Source organism: Anser brachyrhynchus (genome assembly GCF_964034855.1).
Source record: "Anser brachyrhynchus genome assembly, chromosome: 3".
NCBI lineage: Eukaryota > Metazoa > Chordata > Aves > Anseriformes > Anatidae > Anser > Anser brachyrhynchus.
Genome location: NC_137696.1, coordinates 111,930,278 through 111,947,352, shown reverse-complemented (window position 1 = coordinate 111,947,352; position 17,075 = coordinate 111,930,278). Strand labels below are relative to the sequence as shown.

General features: G+C 42.1%; 1 protein-coding gene across 2 annotated transcripts in view; it reads right to left on the bottom strand.

The window, feature by feature from the left end:
* Positions 1–260: 260 nt before the first annotated feature.
* TRIB2 (tribbles pseudokinase 2) overlaps positions 261–17,075 on the bottom strand; it is a 22,062-nt gene continuing 5,247 nt past the window's right edge. For both annotated transcript variants that reach the window (XM_080588193.1, XM_080588192.1), the window contains exons 3-4: positions 16,040–16,332; positions 261–2,637 (exon numbers count right to left, since the gene is read on the bottom strand). In XM_080588193.1, coding sequence (XP_080444319.1) covers positions 2,169–2,637; positions 16,040–16,332 — 762 coding nt within the window. In that variant the 3' untranslated portion in view covers positions 261–2,168. The remainder of the gene's footprint in view (positions 2,638–16,039; positions 16,333–17,075) is intronic.

Sequence of the window (17,075 nt, the reverse complement as noted above, 5' to 3'; positions counted from 1 at the left end):
AAAAGTATATGGGCTTGATCAGTGGCAGGGACAAGCCAAAAAAAAATAAACAAAGTAAAAGCCAGTTTCATTCATAGCAGACTGTAAAATTTTTGATGAAAAGGCTTACAGTGTTACCTTGTAAATAGAAGTGCTAAGCTTTCTCAGCTCACAGGTCTGGCAAGAGCTTATTAGCAGCACAAAATATAGCAGCTAAGTGATCCTAACAGAGAAAACTCCTGCAGCACCTCAGACCTAAAGAACATCTTTCACAACTGAAATTTAGTTAAATATGCACAATTTTATTTATTGAAGAGATTAGGACAAAAACATTAAACCAAATACATGACAAAGCACCAGAGGCAGTAAAACCCCACCATGCACATCACCAATCTTTCCTCCTATAAGGTACTTATAAAATAAAAAAAAAAAGTCCTTCTTGACACAGCACCATCTTCAGAGTGTAAAAACATTACTCCTTTATATTCTTAGTTACCAAAATAGAACCAAGGCAGGTCAGCTGCAGCTAGCTTTGTCTCTTGATAAAGAACTGTGAAACATCCTCTTGAGAGTGGGACCATAACTTTCCTGCAAGGCAGGCAAATAGCATCCATACGTCAAATGCCAAGTAGCTGTACGCACATGCCACATACTATAATTAAGCACAAATTCAAGTAACATTTACATACTACAGAGTCCACATGTACCTACCCAAAAAACATGACCACTTCACAAAACGTATACAGGCAGTAATATCAGAACAACTGAGGTACTGGAAACACAAATATTTATGCCAAGAGATTTCAATATCATACAGCAATATAAAAGCAGTAATAAAAACATTTGCCAGTCTAAATCAAATAAAGCTATCTAGAAAAAAAAAAAAGCTAAATAAAAAGTTATTTAGGGACAGAAATACCTGAACAGAAAAGAAGTGTGTTAACTACAGCATGTAACATGTCATCCCAAGTCAACCCGTAATTGAAGTACTGGCTTAATACATCACTACTGTGACATTTTCTTCAATAAATAGAATAAGTCTTGACAATACAAAAGGTGCATATTACTGTGTATGTTTCAAGAGGAATATCTGTAATATAAATGTTCAGCTTATTAATACCCTCTTATTTCTTATTCTGGACATAAACAAAAATCAAACCCAAACAATTCTTTTCCCAAGTTGAGAGGAATTCAAAGAAAAAAAAAAACTCACAATACTCTTCTTCAATAATAAAGAGCCCTCTATTTACATGTGGGCCAGTCAGGTAAAGAAGAGATCGGTTCTCAGATAAAGACATGATTAAGGGCCTTCTGCCCTCTCTAGTCATATACGTGCAGCATGGCAGATATGGAAGCCAGTATCTCATATCTTTAAAAAAAAAAAAAAAAGAAAGTTACATAGTTTTCTTCTTTTTTTTTTTTCCCTCTCCTATTATAGCAGTAATGCATCTGGAAGTTCGAGTTATAATAGCTTCCTGCAACAAACCATTTGACACAAAACAGAACAGCTTGTTAAATGACAGTTACTTCCCCTTAAGGGAACAAAGCATTAAAATGTCATTTCCTGACAAGAATATTAAGTAGTTTATTTAGAAGAAATGAGTTGAAAATAGCTATCAAGAGACATGAACTGAAATTTTGTTTGTTTTTAGCACCCACTTTTCATGTCCGTCTTTGTGCACCTAATTTTTTTCTTAAATTAATCCCATTAATTATTAGACATCCGATTAAAAAAAAGTTAGCCAATTGTACTTTCCCTGAATAATGGCTGAAGTTAAATATCTAACAGTGCGATGCCAAGATGTGAGCTGAGGCAAAAAGTTTTTATTTGTTGTGAGTTACCACTATTTTTTAATGGAACAGAAACAGGAGTGATACAGCTGCACCAGAATTGGCATGTGCAGTCTCCTTGGCTCCAAAAAGGTGAGAAGCTACAATTGCTCCATGCTGCCTTTTCTCCTCCAAATCAATCTAACCTGATAGCAAGCTCCCCCCCACCCCCCCAATCTGTCCCCATGCTACATTTGTTATATTAGCTCCTTGTGGAGGTTCCTTCTCAATCCGAGGACCTCCAAGTGTCTTTTGCTACCAAGCTAGGCTGATGCAGGATGTGATTTAACACCGTCAGGAAGGGCTCCTTCATGTGTCCATCTCCAGGTTGTGTACCTTCTGAACACCAGTCTTTGTGCTCAATTAAAGAATGGGTCCAAATCTTCTTCCATGTTGACATCAGGCACCAGCTGATCTGATACTTCCTTAGCACCATATCCTGAATTCGATACATTAAAATCTGTAGAAAACCATGGATGGTCCAGAATTTCCTGTGAAGTCAGCCTTTCTGATGGCTCCCGACGCAGTATGCTACGTATGAGGCATTTTGCCTTGGGGGATAGAGTTTCTGGAATGTTAAATTGCCCACGCCGGATCTTACTGAAGAGGGAACTAGGCTCAATGTCATGGAAAGGATAGCGTCCAACTAGCATGGTGTAAAGCATGACACCTAGACTCCATACGTCCGCTGCTTTGCCAGAGTAGCTGCCATTTGTGTTCAAGATCTCTGGACTCACATATGCCGGGCATCCATGCTTATCAGAAAGAGAGTCATCATTTCCTCTTAAAATATAAGCATCTTCTAGGCTTTCCAATTTCACTCTAGTCCTGCAGGCAAAAAAAAAAAAAAAGCAAAGAAAAAAAACACACAAGGTAAGTAAACATCAAAACACACATATTTCAGGCTGTTACAATTACACAATTGCAATTGTAATAAAAGTATTCTACAAAATTCAACAACCGCAGAACTGCAACAGTTTAGATTTCCACTCACAGTACTTATTATTACAGGTAATTGATATTGTCTCTTCTATACCAGTTAAAAAGACATATAGGGAATATTGCCATACACGCAGCTACAAGATTTCAATTACACCTGTCCAGTAAATAAACTGGTAAGGTCTTATAAAATGGTAAAAGTAACTGCTGTATTCATGTGTTTAGTAATGTTTCTGTAAACATGACTTCCAAAAGGAGACACAAGCCTCAAGATTATTTGTTATCTGCACTCCAATCATATGATGTAGGACTCATGTTCAAATCCACGTCTAGCCCTAACTGGACAATGTTATTTTTACACTTTCACACTGGTGAACAGTTACTCGCACCTGTATTTCAACAAAGTTCGATGTGAATAAAAATTGTCACTCTGACCCTAAATCATCCTCTGACCAACCAACATTTTTCTTTATTCCAGTATTCAAGAGCAAGTTTGACAGATTTCAGTCTCCCTAAAGAGATCTTTGGGTAAGGGAGATCAGGTGAGCTGAATGCAGAGATGAGCTAATCTACCCAGCCAAACCAGAAGAGCTTCTCACATTGAAATTAATGGAGAGGATAGCAAAGGGCTTGCAGGGGGATGACATGGATGCTTTATCTAGATTGCACACTCCTTTTGCCTGCAAAGTGTTGTGAACTTGTCATTGTGCTGAAGTAATTATCTCTGCAAAAGGATTTTCTTCCATTATAGTATCACACAGGAGCAGAAAAAAACACCAAAGTTGCTTGTCATAGCACGAGTTTTACATAACCTTTCTTTCCTCTTAATTTGGACTGCAAGCGTCTATAACTATATTTTAAAATCTGTCCCTTTTAAAGGCATCCAAAAGGATTACCAATTATCCTTTAGACAATATGCCAGCTATAGTTGGCTCTAAGAGCAGAATGGGTACAACACAATAGGATTCGTCCAGTGCATCTGGATAGAAGAGTAACCTAGCAGCAGTGCAGACTTCCAACAACTTGGGGATCACAGCTCAACTGAGGGCATTTCTGTCCTCTTTCCTCAACCTCATGGGTCTGTATGATCACTCCCAGCCCTGTGTCGTGGCCATACTCCCATACCACAGACATTCACAGGCAATGCCTGAACTTCATCCCAGAAAGCAGAACTCGCATCTCTTGACTAAAGCACATCGTTTAATAGGCATTAAAACAGACAAGGAGAGCCCTGTTTCTTAAATGTTTACTGAAGACAACATTGCTCAGGCTTAAGTTGCAAAAGACAGCTGGGCCAGCTTTGGCTGAGACTTGGTTCCAGGACAGCTCAGTGCTATCTTCTTTGAACCAACAGAAGAGCATTTTACTCCATGGAGTACTCCAGAGGCAACTGTGCCATAAACTCTCATAATGACACTTGGACCTTTTCAACAGCTAGAGACATTTACTAGCAGAGGTGAAAGCCCCTTTGGCAACATGCCTTGAATCAGGAAGTCATAAATACAGAATGCAGGATACCTGGCTCCCAAGCACAGTGTGTCCAGGCAGCTCCTTCTCACATTAAACAGGCCAGTGTTTTCTCCTCCAGTGCGGATGCTGATGGGGTTTGCGCAACACACCTGCTTCCCGATTAATTACCCATTGCCAGCCTAACAGCAATTCTGGGGATGGACAACTGCTCGTCAGCACTCAAACAATACCCTATAGCAGCAATACCTCACACAGGAAGCTGGCTGTAAGGAGAAACTAACTGCAATTATCAAGACCACAGCAATTTCCCTCTGTGCACAGCTCAGAGGCTCCAAAATGAGAAAGTACTGAGGAGAAGGGTCCTTCCATCATGCTCAGCCCTATCATGTTCCCACACCTGCCCAGCATAGGAAGAACAGCAAGGAGAAATGGGTAGAGTGAAAAAACACCTCTAGGAGGACAGGGAACAGAGAGGAGGAAATGGAAGGCAGAGGCATGACTTGTGGTTCCATCTGCACTGCCCACCTCAGTTTTTCCATAGAAAAGCATGTGTGGCAATAAAGCGGGGAGGCCAGTTACTCAAACGTGCATTAAGTCACTGAACTGCCAGCCAGGAAAGCATCGACTCACTCCTGCTACCAGCAGCAGATCGCGCACAGGGAACAGGGCAGGGTATGCTATTTATAAATAACTTGCAGGAGGGAATTCACCCACACACACACTCTCTTGCTATCCAAGTGTCAACAGTGCAGGGAAATGCTCCTTACTCTCCTATCCTGTTTTACGTTTCCAATCATTGCCAAAAAAACTTAAAGAAACAGTTCATTCAGCAGCTTGTGTATTAAAGAAAATTATTTTGTTTCCTAAATCTCAAATTTTCTGTAATGGATGCAACACAAAAGTAGAAGGAGTGGATTGCAATGTGTGTTTAAAAAAAAAAAAAGCTTGGAAGTAATTTTCTTCGAGAGGAGAAATCATTTCTTGCTAGTAAACCAGACACAGAACACAAAAGGCCATATCCCTGCCTTAATTTTCATGCAAGGTGCTGCATTCTGCAGCCAGCAGCCCTCCGCGCATGCTACGTCGGGTTTTGTTTAAGCAAGCAAATGGAACAACAGCTGGCCCTTATCTGTCTGCTCCTCCATAATCTGCAGCCAAATGAAGCAAACACTCAACCAGGTTTTTCATCCTGCTGAGTTGACAGGCTTTGAGGAAACAAAAGGTCCCAAATCAAACAAAAAAACAACCTTCACCTCTCCTCCTCCCTTCTTGCCAGCCCCCAAACCTTCAGCTACTACAACACCCTTGTGTTTGAGGTAAAAAGCTGGGAATCAGCTCCTTCACCAGGCTGTGCTCCAGCAGGGGTACGAGCACTGGAGACCTACTCAAGTGCCCATGGCCTTCCTCACAAACCACAGTCCTGTATCTCCTGAGCTCCTACCTGCCATGTAACACAGCCCCAGCAAGACTCTTCACACCACCCCCTTCCCAATTACCACCAAAAGCAACTGGGATGTTCTCATTTTTTTGGAGAGTTGGGTTGCTCCACAGAAGGTGACCACACAGGCCTCCTGTGAGCAGAGCAAGGACACCAGGGGAGCACATCACAGCCCTGTGCACAGAAGCACTCATGAGCTTTTGCTGCTGAAGGCCCTGGCTGAGCTCTCCTGGGCTCCTTACCATGTCCCTGAGCCAGGGGAGACCCAACCCAGCCTCTCTTCCTAAGAGACAGGTGACTGCACACACCTCGGCAGTGCATACAGCACACAGTCTGTAATCACAGAGCAATTGAGCAGCATGCCATTTTGAACTCTAAGTGTCACTCCCCTTTTTTACAGTCATTTCATGGTTTTTTAGGCAATTGAGAAGGAAGGAGCAGCCTGGCTTAGGAGTTGCTATTTCCCAGTGCACAGCATCTCTGCAAGACACAGGTATCCCTGGATTCCAGTTCTCGTTGGCTTCCCATTTCTCCATATTTCAAGCATTGCCTAAGAGAGCTGGGTTTTCTGCAAGTCTGAGACCTTTCCTGTTGTTCCCCCATCCCATCACCCTGAAAAGAAAGAAAGGATCTAAATACAGAGAAATAAATGCACAGACACCCTGGATGAGAAGCAATCTTCCTTTCTACCTCCTCTCTCAGAGGAAGCACTGAAATAAAATACCAGGAAAAAGAATAAAAGCCAACAACAACAAACAGACAATCAAAACTGCAAGTAGTTTCTGAGAACACAGAACCTCTGCAGCGGAGGCTGGGAAGTGCATCCAACTGCAGCGCAAACAGACAACCCTGAATTCTGCACTTGGCAGGCAGGGGACAGACTCAAAACCAAATGCTGAAATGTGAAATCAGTTGGCTTTGAAGCACTTCCCATCACGGAGCAAAGAAAGCACAAAAAAAATCAGTCTCCTTCTTAAGAGTCACATTTCTAGAAAACAAACCTCTCATTCTCTACATAATTAACTCGCATCAGTCAGCTAAAGGACCCCCACAAGAGAAAAAAGTTTTCCAAAAGCATCAGCATTTGAGGTCGACCATTCAAATGGTTGCAACAAAATTAATCCCTGAAGTTGAAATGTAAGCTACTGCCAAAGCCGGATGAGAATCACTTTGTACACATACTGTAGGGCAACAAAGACTTTTGTCAAGGCTTACGTAATTACAGTACATAATTTCAAGTTTTAATGCAGACCCTGAATAAGCACTTGGAAAAAGAGCATTATGCATCTATCAGATCATTGATAAAACACTGCATTAGTCTAATGCATTAAAAAAAAAATACAACCCTGAATCATGGCTATTTAAAAAGGGGAAGCTATTCTGCCTATGAATGCTTTCCCATTACTGGTGAATGAAACCACAGAAGTGCAATCAGAGGGCAGCAGCAGCACTCAGACGGGAAATGCGTCTTTGTCCCCATAGAAACCGTCAGGGAAACCCATGAAAAACAATACCACTCTGAATTTCTTATCAATATGCCATTCATTACTTGACTGCATTCAGACTTTACTCTTCAGTAATGTAACAAAACCTAATCAATTAAACGTCTTCCAGAAGATTCTTCAATGCAGCCTCCTGAGTTAGCACCCGTTTCTGGCGGACGGCTTTGTTGCACATCCTACACTTTTTTTTTTTTCCAGGGTGATTCACATTATTTCTCCCTGCACAGCTCAGGGGTTACTGGCAAATTACTCTCCTGCCTTTTGACACTGAAGCCAGGACTGTAAGAACCCGGCATTCACGCTTGCTCCACTCTTATTCTCCAAAAGCAAACACAATTTCCATACCAGAATCAGTGGAATTATTCAGAAGCCTCTAAGCTCATGAGGCAGAGGGGAAAATATATATAAAAAGATGGAACATTTAAAGCAGAAATGCTGACTGAAAGTCTGAGTGTTTCAGAGGAAAATATCTCCACTGCACTGAATAAACAGTAGTAAAGGAGCCCATGCCTGAATCAATGAAAGCAGTTGCTTCTAGTTTGTCCTCAAAGCCATTTGATGGAAAATAGCACCTGAACCACAGCTAAGCCACTGTTACCATTTTGGGAACAAAAACTGCAGACCGAACCCACAGTATTAGTCCAGCAGCATCCCTGAGACGACGGCCAGATCAGCTGCTTTGGAAGGAGGCATCCTGCTTCAGAGCCTCCAGGCACGCCACCCACTTGCTATTCAAGTTGGGTCAAAATGAGATGATCCAGATTTACAGATTCTATACAGCAGCCACGTGCCTCCAGAGATCAGAAAACAACTGTCATCCCAATTGGAATTGCCATCCAGATTGCCATTTTACTGATATGGCTGCGGGCAAATATATAATGGCAACTTCTGAACAGGAGAGGTGCCTCACAGCAATCCCCCCTAAATTAGCCTACCCATAAAATACAAAGGCACCTATGCCACGCTCTCATATTTCAACATTGCCCTGACTGAGGCCAGAAAAGCCTTTCCCTGGGTGGAAGCACTCAAGCCATCAGCAGGAACTCGTTACTGCCCAAGAGATCAGGGATTGCTCCTGTGTGGCCAATAATTTACAGGTCATTTAATCAAGGTCAGTTGCTAGCACCCCATCACAAAGACAAGATGAGCATGAATGCAATTATGCCATCAGGCAGGAAAAAAAAAAGGGGGGGAAGCTCGACGCTGGAAACAATTCTCTTTTGCTAATTGATTATTTTAACTAAGGGAATCTCTCCTAAATAATGCAGAAGCATGCTGCCTTCATGCAGCCGGTGAGATGGGGAAGGCAGCTAATGAAATCCCATGCGGATGATTTGTAGCTTGGTAGAAAGACTTGTCCTGAACTCAGAACTACCCGATCTTCTCCCGGGGCAGCGAGGCATGCAGGATCAGAGGGGAAATGTTATGCCATCAATTCAAATCCTGCTCCTTTCACTGTTAAGATCCCTTCCAGCGCGTAACGGCACGCAGCCTGGGAGTTCACCACACAGCATCCTACGCAGCTCCAGTGAAAAAACCTGCACGGAGGCTGTCAGACAAACCGTCTCTTGCATGATGAAACAGGCTCAAGGATATGTTTCAAAAGGCAACTGGGATGCGCAGGCAGTCAAGGTTTTACAGGATGAACCTGGTTCCTAAGGGAAGATTCCCTCACTGGTACTTCCGCAGAATGAGGAAGCCTCTGAAAATTACATATCCCCACCCACCCTTCCTCCGACGAGATCCTATCCTGCCCCACATCCCCTTGCTGACATGCAGGATCCAGCAACTTAGGGCTTGTAACTCATTTTTGGCTGGTTTACACTTAAAAAAAAAAAAAAAAAAAAAAGACCACCTGCTCACACCCCTCCAGGTAGGGCTGGGGCTCCCCGAGACCTCTGCCCTACAGCACTCGGACAGGATTGCTGGGAACAGCCTGTCCTGCGTGCCATGCACTTAGCTCCTTCCACACCCTTATTGCCTAGGGTGACAACACACTCCCAAAAAAGCAGGCAAGAAGGGAGCAATGTGTGTGTGCGTATGATGGGGTGAGGGCTCTGAAGTCCAATGCAGACCCTTTCATAGAAGGGCTCAGTTACAACCCTTCAAGGAGGCCATTATATGATAAGCATCTGGCTCACGGCAGCTACTTCACCTCGCTTTTATCTTTTTAGATCACATGAAAGGTCAGTTTTAAAAGGCTCTGCTGTCAGCTCTATGCCACGTTCACCATCTTTTTTAGGTCTGTTCACATGATAAAGCTCCACAGGGAAAGGAGACAAAAAATATTTTGTGAATGGAACTGCATGTTGCCAGAAAAGTCCTAGATTTTCTAAGCCTGCAGTGGGTGCCCAGCACCTCTATGACACAGCAGATCCATTATTTTACAAGCTGACTTGCAAACCACCGCTGAGATGTCTGTAGCCTGTCTCCAAGCCGTATACATTACTAAAAAGCAGGTGCTTAAGACTAAGCATGCCCCAGGTTGGCTCCTGTTTATGGTCTCCTCCTTTCCTCTGTCTCCCTAGCCCGAAGTAATTTCACGGTGTGATAATAAGGACAATTAAAAAGAAAATGCAGGAGAATTTCACCGTGGCAGTCCATGGCAGCTGCCCCTAGCCAGCTCACTGCCAGCTCAGATGCCTGCAAACTTCCTCAGCCTTAGCTCAAAAATGGACATGGAGTATCCTGCACTGAGTCTCTGGATGGAGGTTTTTAAGTCTTCAAAACAGCAAGCTGGTGAACTCTCGGTGCAAAATGTCTCAAGAGACATCTGTTTCCAAGGACTGCAGAGTGCCTGCCCTCAGAGAGAGCAATCCTGTGACAGGTGTCTCATGATGGGCACCCAACCATGCCAACCACATCTGGAGACACAGCCAACGTGTAATGCAGCACTCATCCAGAAGTGCCTTTTGGAAAGATGCAAAGGAGTCCAGAAAGCCAGTGTGCAGTCCAGTGATGGGAAGAAACGTGACAACCCCTGCAAAGAGCCTGCCAGAAAGCTGGTGACCAGAATGCAACGTGTCCAAATCCAAACAAAATGCTGAGCTGTCGTAAGAAGTGATTCGGGAGTTTGCTAACACAAACCAGCTACGGACACAGCGAGGAAGGCTAGCCAGCGATTGTGACAGGGGAGGCTGAGCATCACATGAAGGCAACCTGCAGCCCAGGGTAAAGGCAAACCCCCAAGCAGTGCTTCTCTCCAACTCCATGCCCACTGCATGACTGCATCCCCACACCACCCTTCACAGAAGGAAGAAAAAAAGTTAGGTATTCAGCTACAAGTCAAATACCAAAAAAATAGTGCAGTCAGAGGGTAAAACCTGCTGCAAACTCTAGAGATGCTACCCCAAACACTCTCACCACTCGTGGTCGCACCGAAGAACCTCGAAGAGACTTGGTTCCAAGATCCACTTGGAGCTCAGTCCTTACCCCAGAACCAGCCAGCATCCAACTATTCCCTGGCTTTTGCTTTCATTTATGACCTTGTGCACAGTACTTAACCTCTATGACTCCGCATGCCCTCAGGAGGAGATTTACGCACTTCAGAGGGCTGGCGTGATGATCAACATCTACAGATGGCCTCCTGCACCCCACCAGGAAGGGGGACACAAATGCAACAAAACCCACAGCGTGCTGATCCCCAGACTGCCAGAAATCAGGAGATTTGCAAGCAAACCCCTTGAAGGCAACAAGGAGCACAAACCTTTCTGTAGGGGACAATTGTCTAACTGCTCCATCCTCTATCTGAAGTCTGACAGCAGAGATTTTCTGCCTGTAATGGAATTTGCTTTCCTTACCATATTCTAGTAAGAGGCAAAATAATAGTAATTTTTAGTTTGAAATTTGACCTATAATTTTCCACTGAAGCAATGCTTATTTGGTCCAGTGGCACCTTTCCTCTCCTTTCAGGGTAAGGTAAAGTACTTAAATAACAAAACAGATGAAGACTGACTTTATAATTCTTTTGGTATTCGAAGACCAGGACCAGGACATTAACTTACCTGTTCTCTACCGAATTGTAAGTAAAACAACTAGTTCTAACACCAGGGGAAAAATGAGCTGACTGCATTACAATTTGACAACTGAAGGGGAAGAAATTTACTGCTAACTATAAGAAAATGAAATGCCTACTTGGACAATGGTGAGCACATGTATTCTGTGTTTCTTTGTGGGATCAGGTTTGTATCACTAGGATTGCAAACAACATAACTAGGTCACCTTAAAGCACCATCCAAAGCTGAGAAGTTCTAGAAGGGAAAAAAGGATAAAACAATTCTAAGAGCACCAAATAAATATGTTATGTCTGTGTCAACAAGCTTTCTAAGTTGGTGGATTGTACTGGCTGCATTCCCCTGGTGCACAGCAGAAGGTGTCAAATGATATTTACTTTTATTGAATCCCACCTGCCTACCATTTCTCATATTTACTCAAGGAATACAGGGAAATTATGATATCTAAATACCAAAATTATTTTAATTTTCCCCTCAACAACTATGATGAATGTACAAGGTCTTTAAGCTTCAAATATTATGACAGCTAATATTTTAATATAATTAAAGGCTTAAAAACACACTACAGAAATTAATAATTCCCTGACAGCAGAAATGTTCATGTATTAAGAAAGCCATTGGAACAACCACCACAGAAATGCTTGATTTAATTCTGAGATCTTTGAGGTGGCTCTCTCTCAAAGCATCTGCTATATATCACACTGATGAATTGCTTTATTAGCTATGCTGTGGATTGTGCTATTTTTAGCACAACCAAAAAAAAGTCCTGCCCATTCTGCAACATCATTATGGGACACCAGAAGGGCAGAGTTGCTTTGCCCAAAGGCCTACTATGAAGGCAGGCTGTAAAAAAGGAAAAAAAAATAAATAGAGTAACAGGAACAGAACAAAAATAATCAAAAGGAAGAGTACCACAAAGATCAGCAGCAACGCTGACCTTAATATCCAGGATGAGAAAAAGTGACCACCATGCATGGAAATAGAAAATGTACAAAAGCATGTTTTATCTTAGCTCATCTCCAATATCTTGGATTCAAATTTTATTTAGAAGTTTTTAAATAGTCCGATTTTTAAATAGTCAAGAATCCTGTAAGCAATTTAAAAAGTCTGGTGAGATTCAGCATGGCAAATAAGCGTTTTCCATGTGTTCAGTAATCTGAAAGTCACTGCCCTCATTTAATGGATGTGCTGCTGCTTGCTAACCCAGTCTTACAAAACATTTCCAGCCATGCGGTAATGTCTTAGAAGTTCTGCTTCATCAAGATCAGTTGCAGGTTTAAGCTTAACTATGAAATTTCAATACTCTGCCTATTTCACATATAGTTTACAAATAAAAACAAAAAAAAACAAAAACACAAACACAATCCCTCTTCTTCCACCCCACCAAAACAACACCCCCCAATCTTCCTTTATATGAAACAAACAAAAATAAAACATAAAAGACCTAAGGTGCTTGCCAACAGTACACATCATTCTCATGGAATGCAATCTTCAAAATTTCTGCAGTTCAGGATTAAAGGAAGCTATAAGATAAAGCACCCTGAAACACAGATTAATTGTTTTGTTTCCATACTATGGAATTTTTCATTTCAAGTGCCGATGTATTTACATACACGCAATAGCAAGATGTAACACACCATCACAGTCTAGCTTTGATTTAGCACATCAAGAAAACACTGCTAGTAAGATTGGGACCCCTATAAAATGCTCAGCACCAGCAGCCTCCAACATTTTTTTTTCTACCTCCTTGCTTCCTGGTTCATTACCGATATCGCAAGGGCACTGCAATTTGCAACATTCAAATAACATGCATTCTTCGCAGTGACATCAGCAGGAGCAAAGAGCACTCCTGACACTAGATCAAGATCTTGAATCTTTGCAAATTCCATCTGTAGTTTAGATAAAAAGAACAAGGTGGGAAGAGTTCTCACGCCGTATGTACTTGTCTGCAAAACTACACGAGCTCTGACTTCATATTCAACTACCAGGGTAGCATTAGGATCAGTGGAAGGAATATGTGCTAAGAAATGCTTTGATTGATTTTCTTTTTTAGACAAATGGAACTGCCTCCACGTATCCTTCATATTCTCTCTGGCTCTTGCAGTCAGTCTGGCAGTCCATAGCTAAGGGCAGACAAATCTTACTTAAAAAAAAAAAGTTTCCACTCACATGTTGCCTGCATGCTGGATTTCCTATCTATTTTCCTAAAATAAAAGTTGTGAGTGTTTAATAAGAGAAAGTTTCAAATCAGTAGGTACTAAAGGCTTGAAGAAATAGGAAAAGAACTACTGAAAAAGGCCTCCTCTGAGGAACAGGTGTGGAGTTCACAGACATTTCTTAAAACATCATTTTCACCTTTCTTCTTCCTCCCTGTATCACTGCAGGTATCAAGCATCAGCGGATTTTGAAGCACCCATACCACAGGCACTCCCACAGGCGGCAGTTTCTGAATGCAAGGCTGCTCAGTGTGCGGGCATTGCCGGCAGGCTCACCGAAACACCAGTTCAGATGGGTGTGAGCAAAGCACAAAAACCTCCATGAACCCGGAAGGACCGGGAAGATTTTTCAGCCTAAATATAGCAGCAGACTGAAAGTGATGACTGATTACAGTCTGATGATCAGAGCACGTGAAAAAGCCAGTCGCTGTTTGGTTCTATTTCCATCTCCTGCTATTTAATCTCACTGCATCTCCGTTTATTTAGTGGAGAAAGCATTGCAATACCTCTATATTTACAAGTCAACAACACATCCAGAAGAAAACCACATTACAGTTATCTTAAAAATAACCAGCAAGTCATATTTGATCTTTAAAATTAATTAGTGGATAATTAGAAGAGACTGTTCAAAAGTGAGTAACTGTGATTTTGTAGACCAGTTATGTTAAAAACATTCATGAACGCAAACACTGCTGTTATAGTACGCACCACTCTTCTTGGGTGGCTGCAGGATTTGGCCTCGTGCCGTGTGTTGCATTTAGTTCCTAGTAAGCAGCAGGGTAGGAGTTCAAAAGTATTCGGCACGGCCTGCGTCCGCTCCCACTACATTGCTCTGAGCTCATTTTGCTCAGAGTAGAAAGGTAATTCCAGCCCTGTCCTTCATACAAAACCACACAAGTTTATGTAAAAGGCCAGGAAAAATTCACTTTAATGTTAGGACATGATCAGCTATAACACAAAACAACCCCACCTACTTGACACAGGTTTCCTTGTTATCTACATCAAAGATGTCATAACGATGTTTAATTATTAAACTCAGGATAAAAGTTGTGAATGTTTAGTTTACATATATCTGCTTTGAATTTCTCTCTTAATGGACATTAAATGTGTTTCATTTTAGACTTTCTTATTAGAAGAGGAGGAAACCGTAATCATTTATATTGGGGCTACAGTAGAAAAACAGGGAATAGCTGTGAATTGCCTGAACTGAACTGAGAAGTGAAGAGATGCCTTTTACTTTACTGCCTGTAAAAAGATTAAAAGAAGTTCATTTTGGAAAATTTGGCTTTTATTAGGTTAAATAAAGAATATTTAAATAGGATAGATGTTGCCATTTTTATTTTAAGGTTAGGAACCTCTCTTTAATGACTGAAGTGTCTATTAGTTTTCTGTCATTCTCAGATCATGGTCTTACTGTGCCTGCAGAAAACCTATTTGCCTCTGTTTTTGCTTATAACCCTGCAAACAGCCCCAAATGGAATTGATACACATTGGCTATTTTTAATGAAGATTTCCAGAACAGTTCACTCTGCAACAGTTTGACCAAGCTTTCAAACAATTCATAGGATAGAACCAGTAAGGAAAAAACACCTCCCCATCCTCTACCAAGACATGAAGAAGCATAAAGGCAGGCTCTGTCCCCATTTAATTTTTTCTTCCGACTGTCATCTTCCAATTTAAATTCCTCTGTGAAAGCCTGACATTACTCTGGCAGCGTTCATTACTCTGGTGGTTTATGTGGAAGTTGCAAGCAAATACATGATGTAACATAATTAATGAAAACTGGTAACCACAAGGAAAGAGACATGAAGTTTCCACAGGTTCAACGCTATAGCTATGGTTCAGCATCCGAAATAGCACTTCTACAGTGTATACCTAAAGTGTATACCACACTACTTCACTCCCTGTCTTCCACCTCCTTCCACAAATCATTTACCAGCCAATTATTGAGCGAGGAGAGCGTGCAAGGAGGAGATACAAATAAAACCACCACCAAAAAAAAAAAGGGTAGTTTCCCAAGCACCACAACAGTTGATACTAAAAGCAGGTACACACCAACAGCAAGGCAGTTTTAGTCTTAGTATGACTCCTGACCACATAATACTCTTAGGAGCAGCCTCCAGACTCTTCCAGCACTGGAAGCAAGAAGCTGTTCTCAAAGTGGTCCTTCAAAGCACTGGTGGCCCTTGCGTCCAACCTACGTCAGCATTAACCGCTTGGCTGTTCTTCCTCTTCATGTCTCCTCACTGGTATGAGCCATTTCAGTCCCCAGCCCTCTTTAATACACCAGATCTTTTACTCCTTCCCTCTTTAAACACCAGTTGTCTGGTGTAGGAGCTCTGCTAACACAAATACATCTACACAGAGCCTTCCCACAGGAGACTTCTCCTCCTCTGGAATGAGGGTGCTCCTCTGGGTGGAGATGCAGAGGCCAGACACAGATACAAACAGCACTCTATACTTACTTTACTCCTAAGCCAGAAGGTAAAATGGCACATCCATCCCATGATCAGGTTGCAGAGGTAAGTAAAGAAAGTGAAACACCTTGTGTACCACAAACGAACAGTATGGTGACCACAAAGAGCACAGCATCCTGCGACTCTGAATCTGACCTCAGGCTCCCCCCACCTGTAACGTCAGGGAGGCTCTTACCTTTCTTCATCCTTGAAAATAAACTTTCGCAGCTTGAGATCTCGCAGTACCAGTCCACCATCATGGCAGTGTGCAACAGCGGAAGCTATTTGATAGAAGAGTTTGGCTGCCTCTTCTTCTTTAAGCTTCTTGCAGGTACGAACAAACGAATGCATGTCCCCATAGCTCCTTTCAAAGAACACATACGCTTTTGTCTCCCCAAGAATTATTTCAGTAATTTGGTTGATATTTTTATGCGCAGGCAGACAAAAACATGGTGCTAATAACTCCTGGTAGCAGCCAATATCAAACACCTGCAGGAACAAGGACAGTAAAGCCAGGGTTAGCACTATGAAGGACAGTGAAGTTAGGACATATCTAATTCTGTTAACAGCACCACCTCTGAGTACAGTTTATGCTGCTGCTGAAGCTGTACCGATGTAAACAGGATGTCAGAGGCTCACGGCACAGAGGACGAGACAAAACAGACTGTACAACCCTACACAACAGATACACGTAGCCTTGATGGAAAAGGCTAGTCTTCAAAACTTGTAGCAAGAACAGTTTCATTAGCAAACAGCTGATCAAATTTAGAATGTAATCTGAATTAAGCTGTAAAGACCAATGACATGCAGAGGCGGTTCTTGGAAGGAAGCTTGTTTATCTTCTATTTTGCATCCAAATAAACTCATAGAGAACACGACCAGTAGCTTTGTGTTGAGAGAAGCTGTCAAATTAAATCCACCCTGATCCACATGCCTCTCTCTTGATTTTTATTAACCCATTAAAGCTTTCAGGATTTTCTGGTTTAAAATACCATCCGTCACCACTCACATTTACTTCCTGCATTGCTTTCATCTCCCACGAACAGCAAAGCCACTTTCACTTTCAAAGTCTCAGTTTTACAATGGCTGTTTATAAGATCAGAAGGACAACGGGGGAAATAGCCCTGCCTGTTGGAGCGCAGACAAACACCCTTCAAAAGGCAAAGACAAAACCACCCCAAAGTCTCTGCCTTTCAGTCAAGTGCTCCATTAAAAGCAAAGTGTCCCTTTAA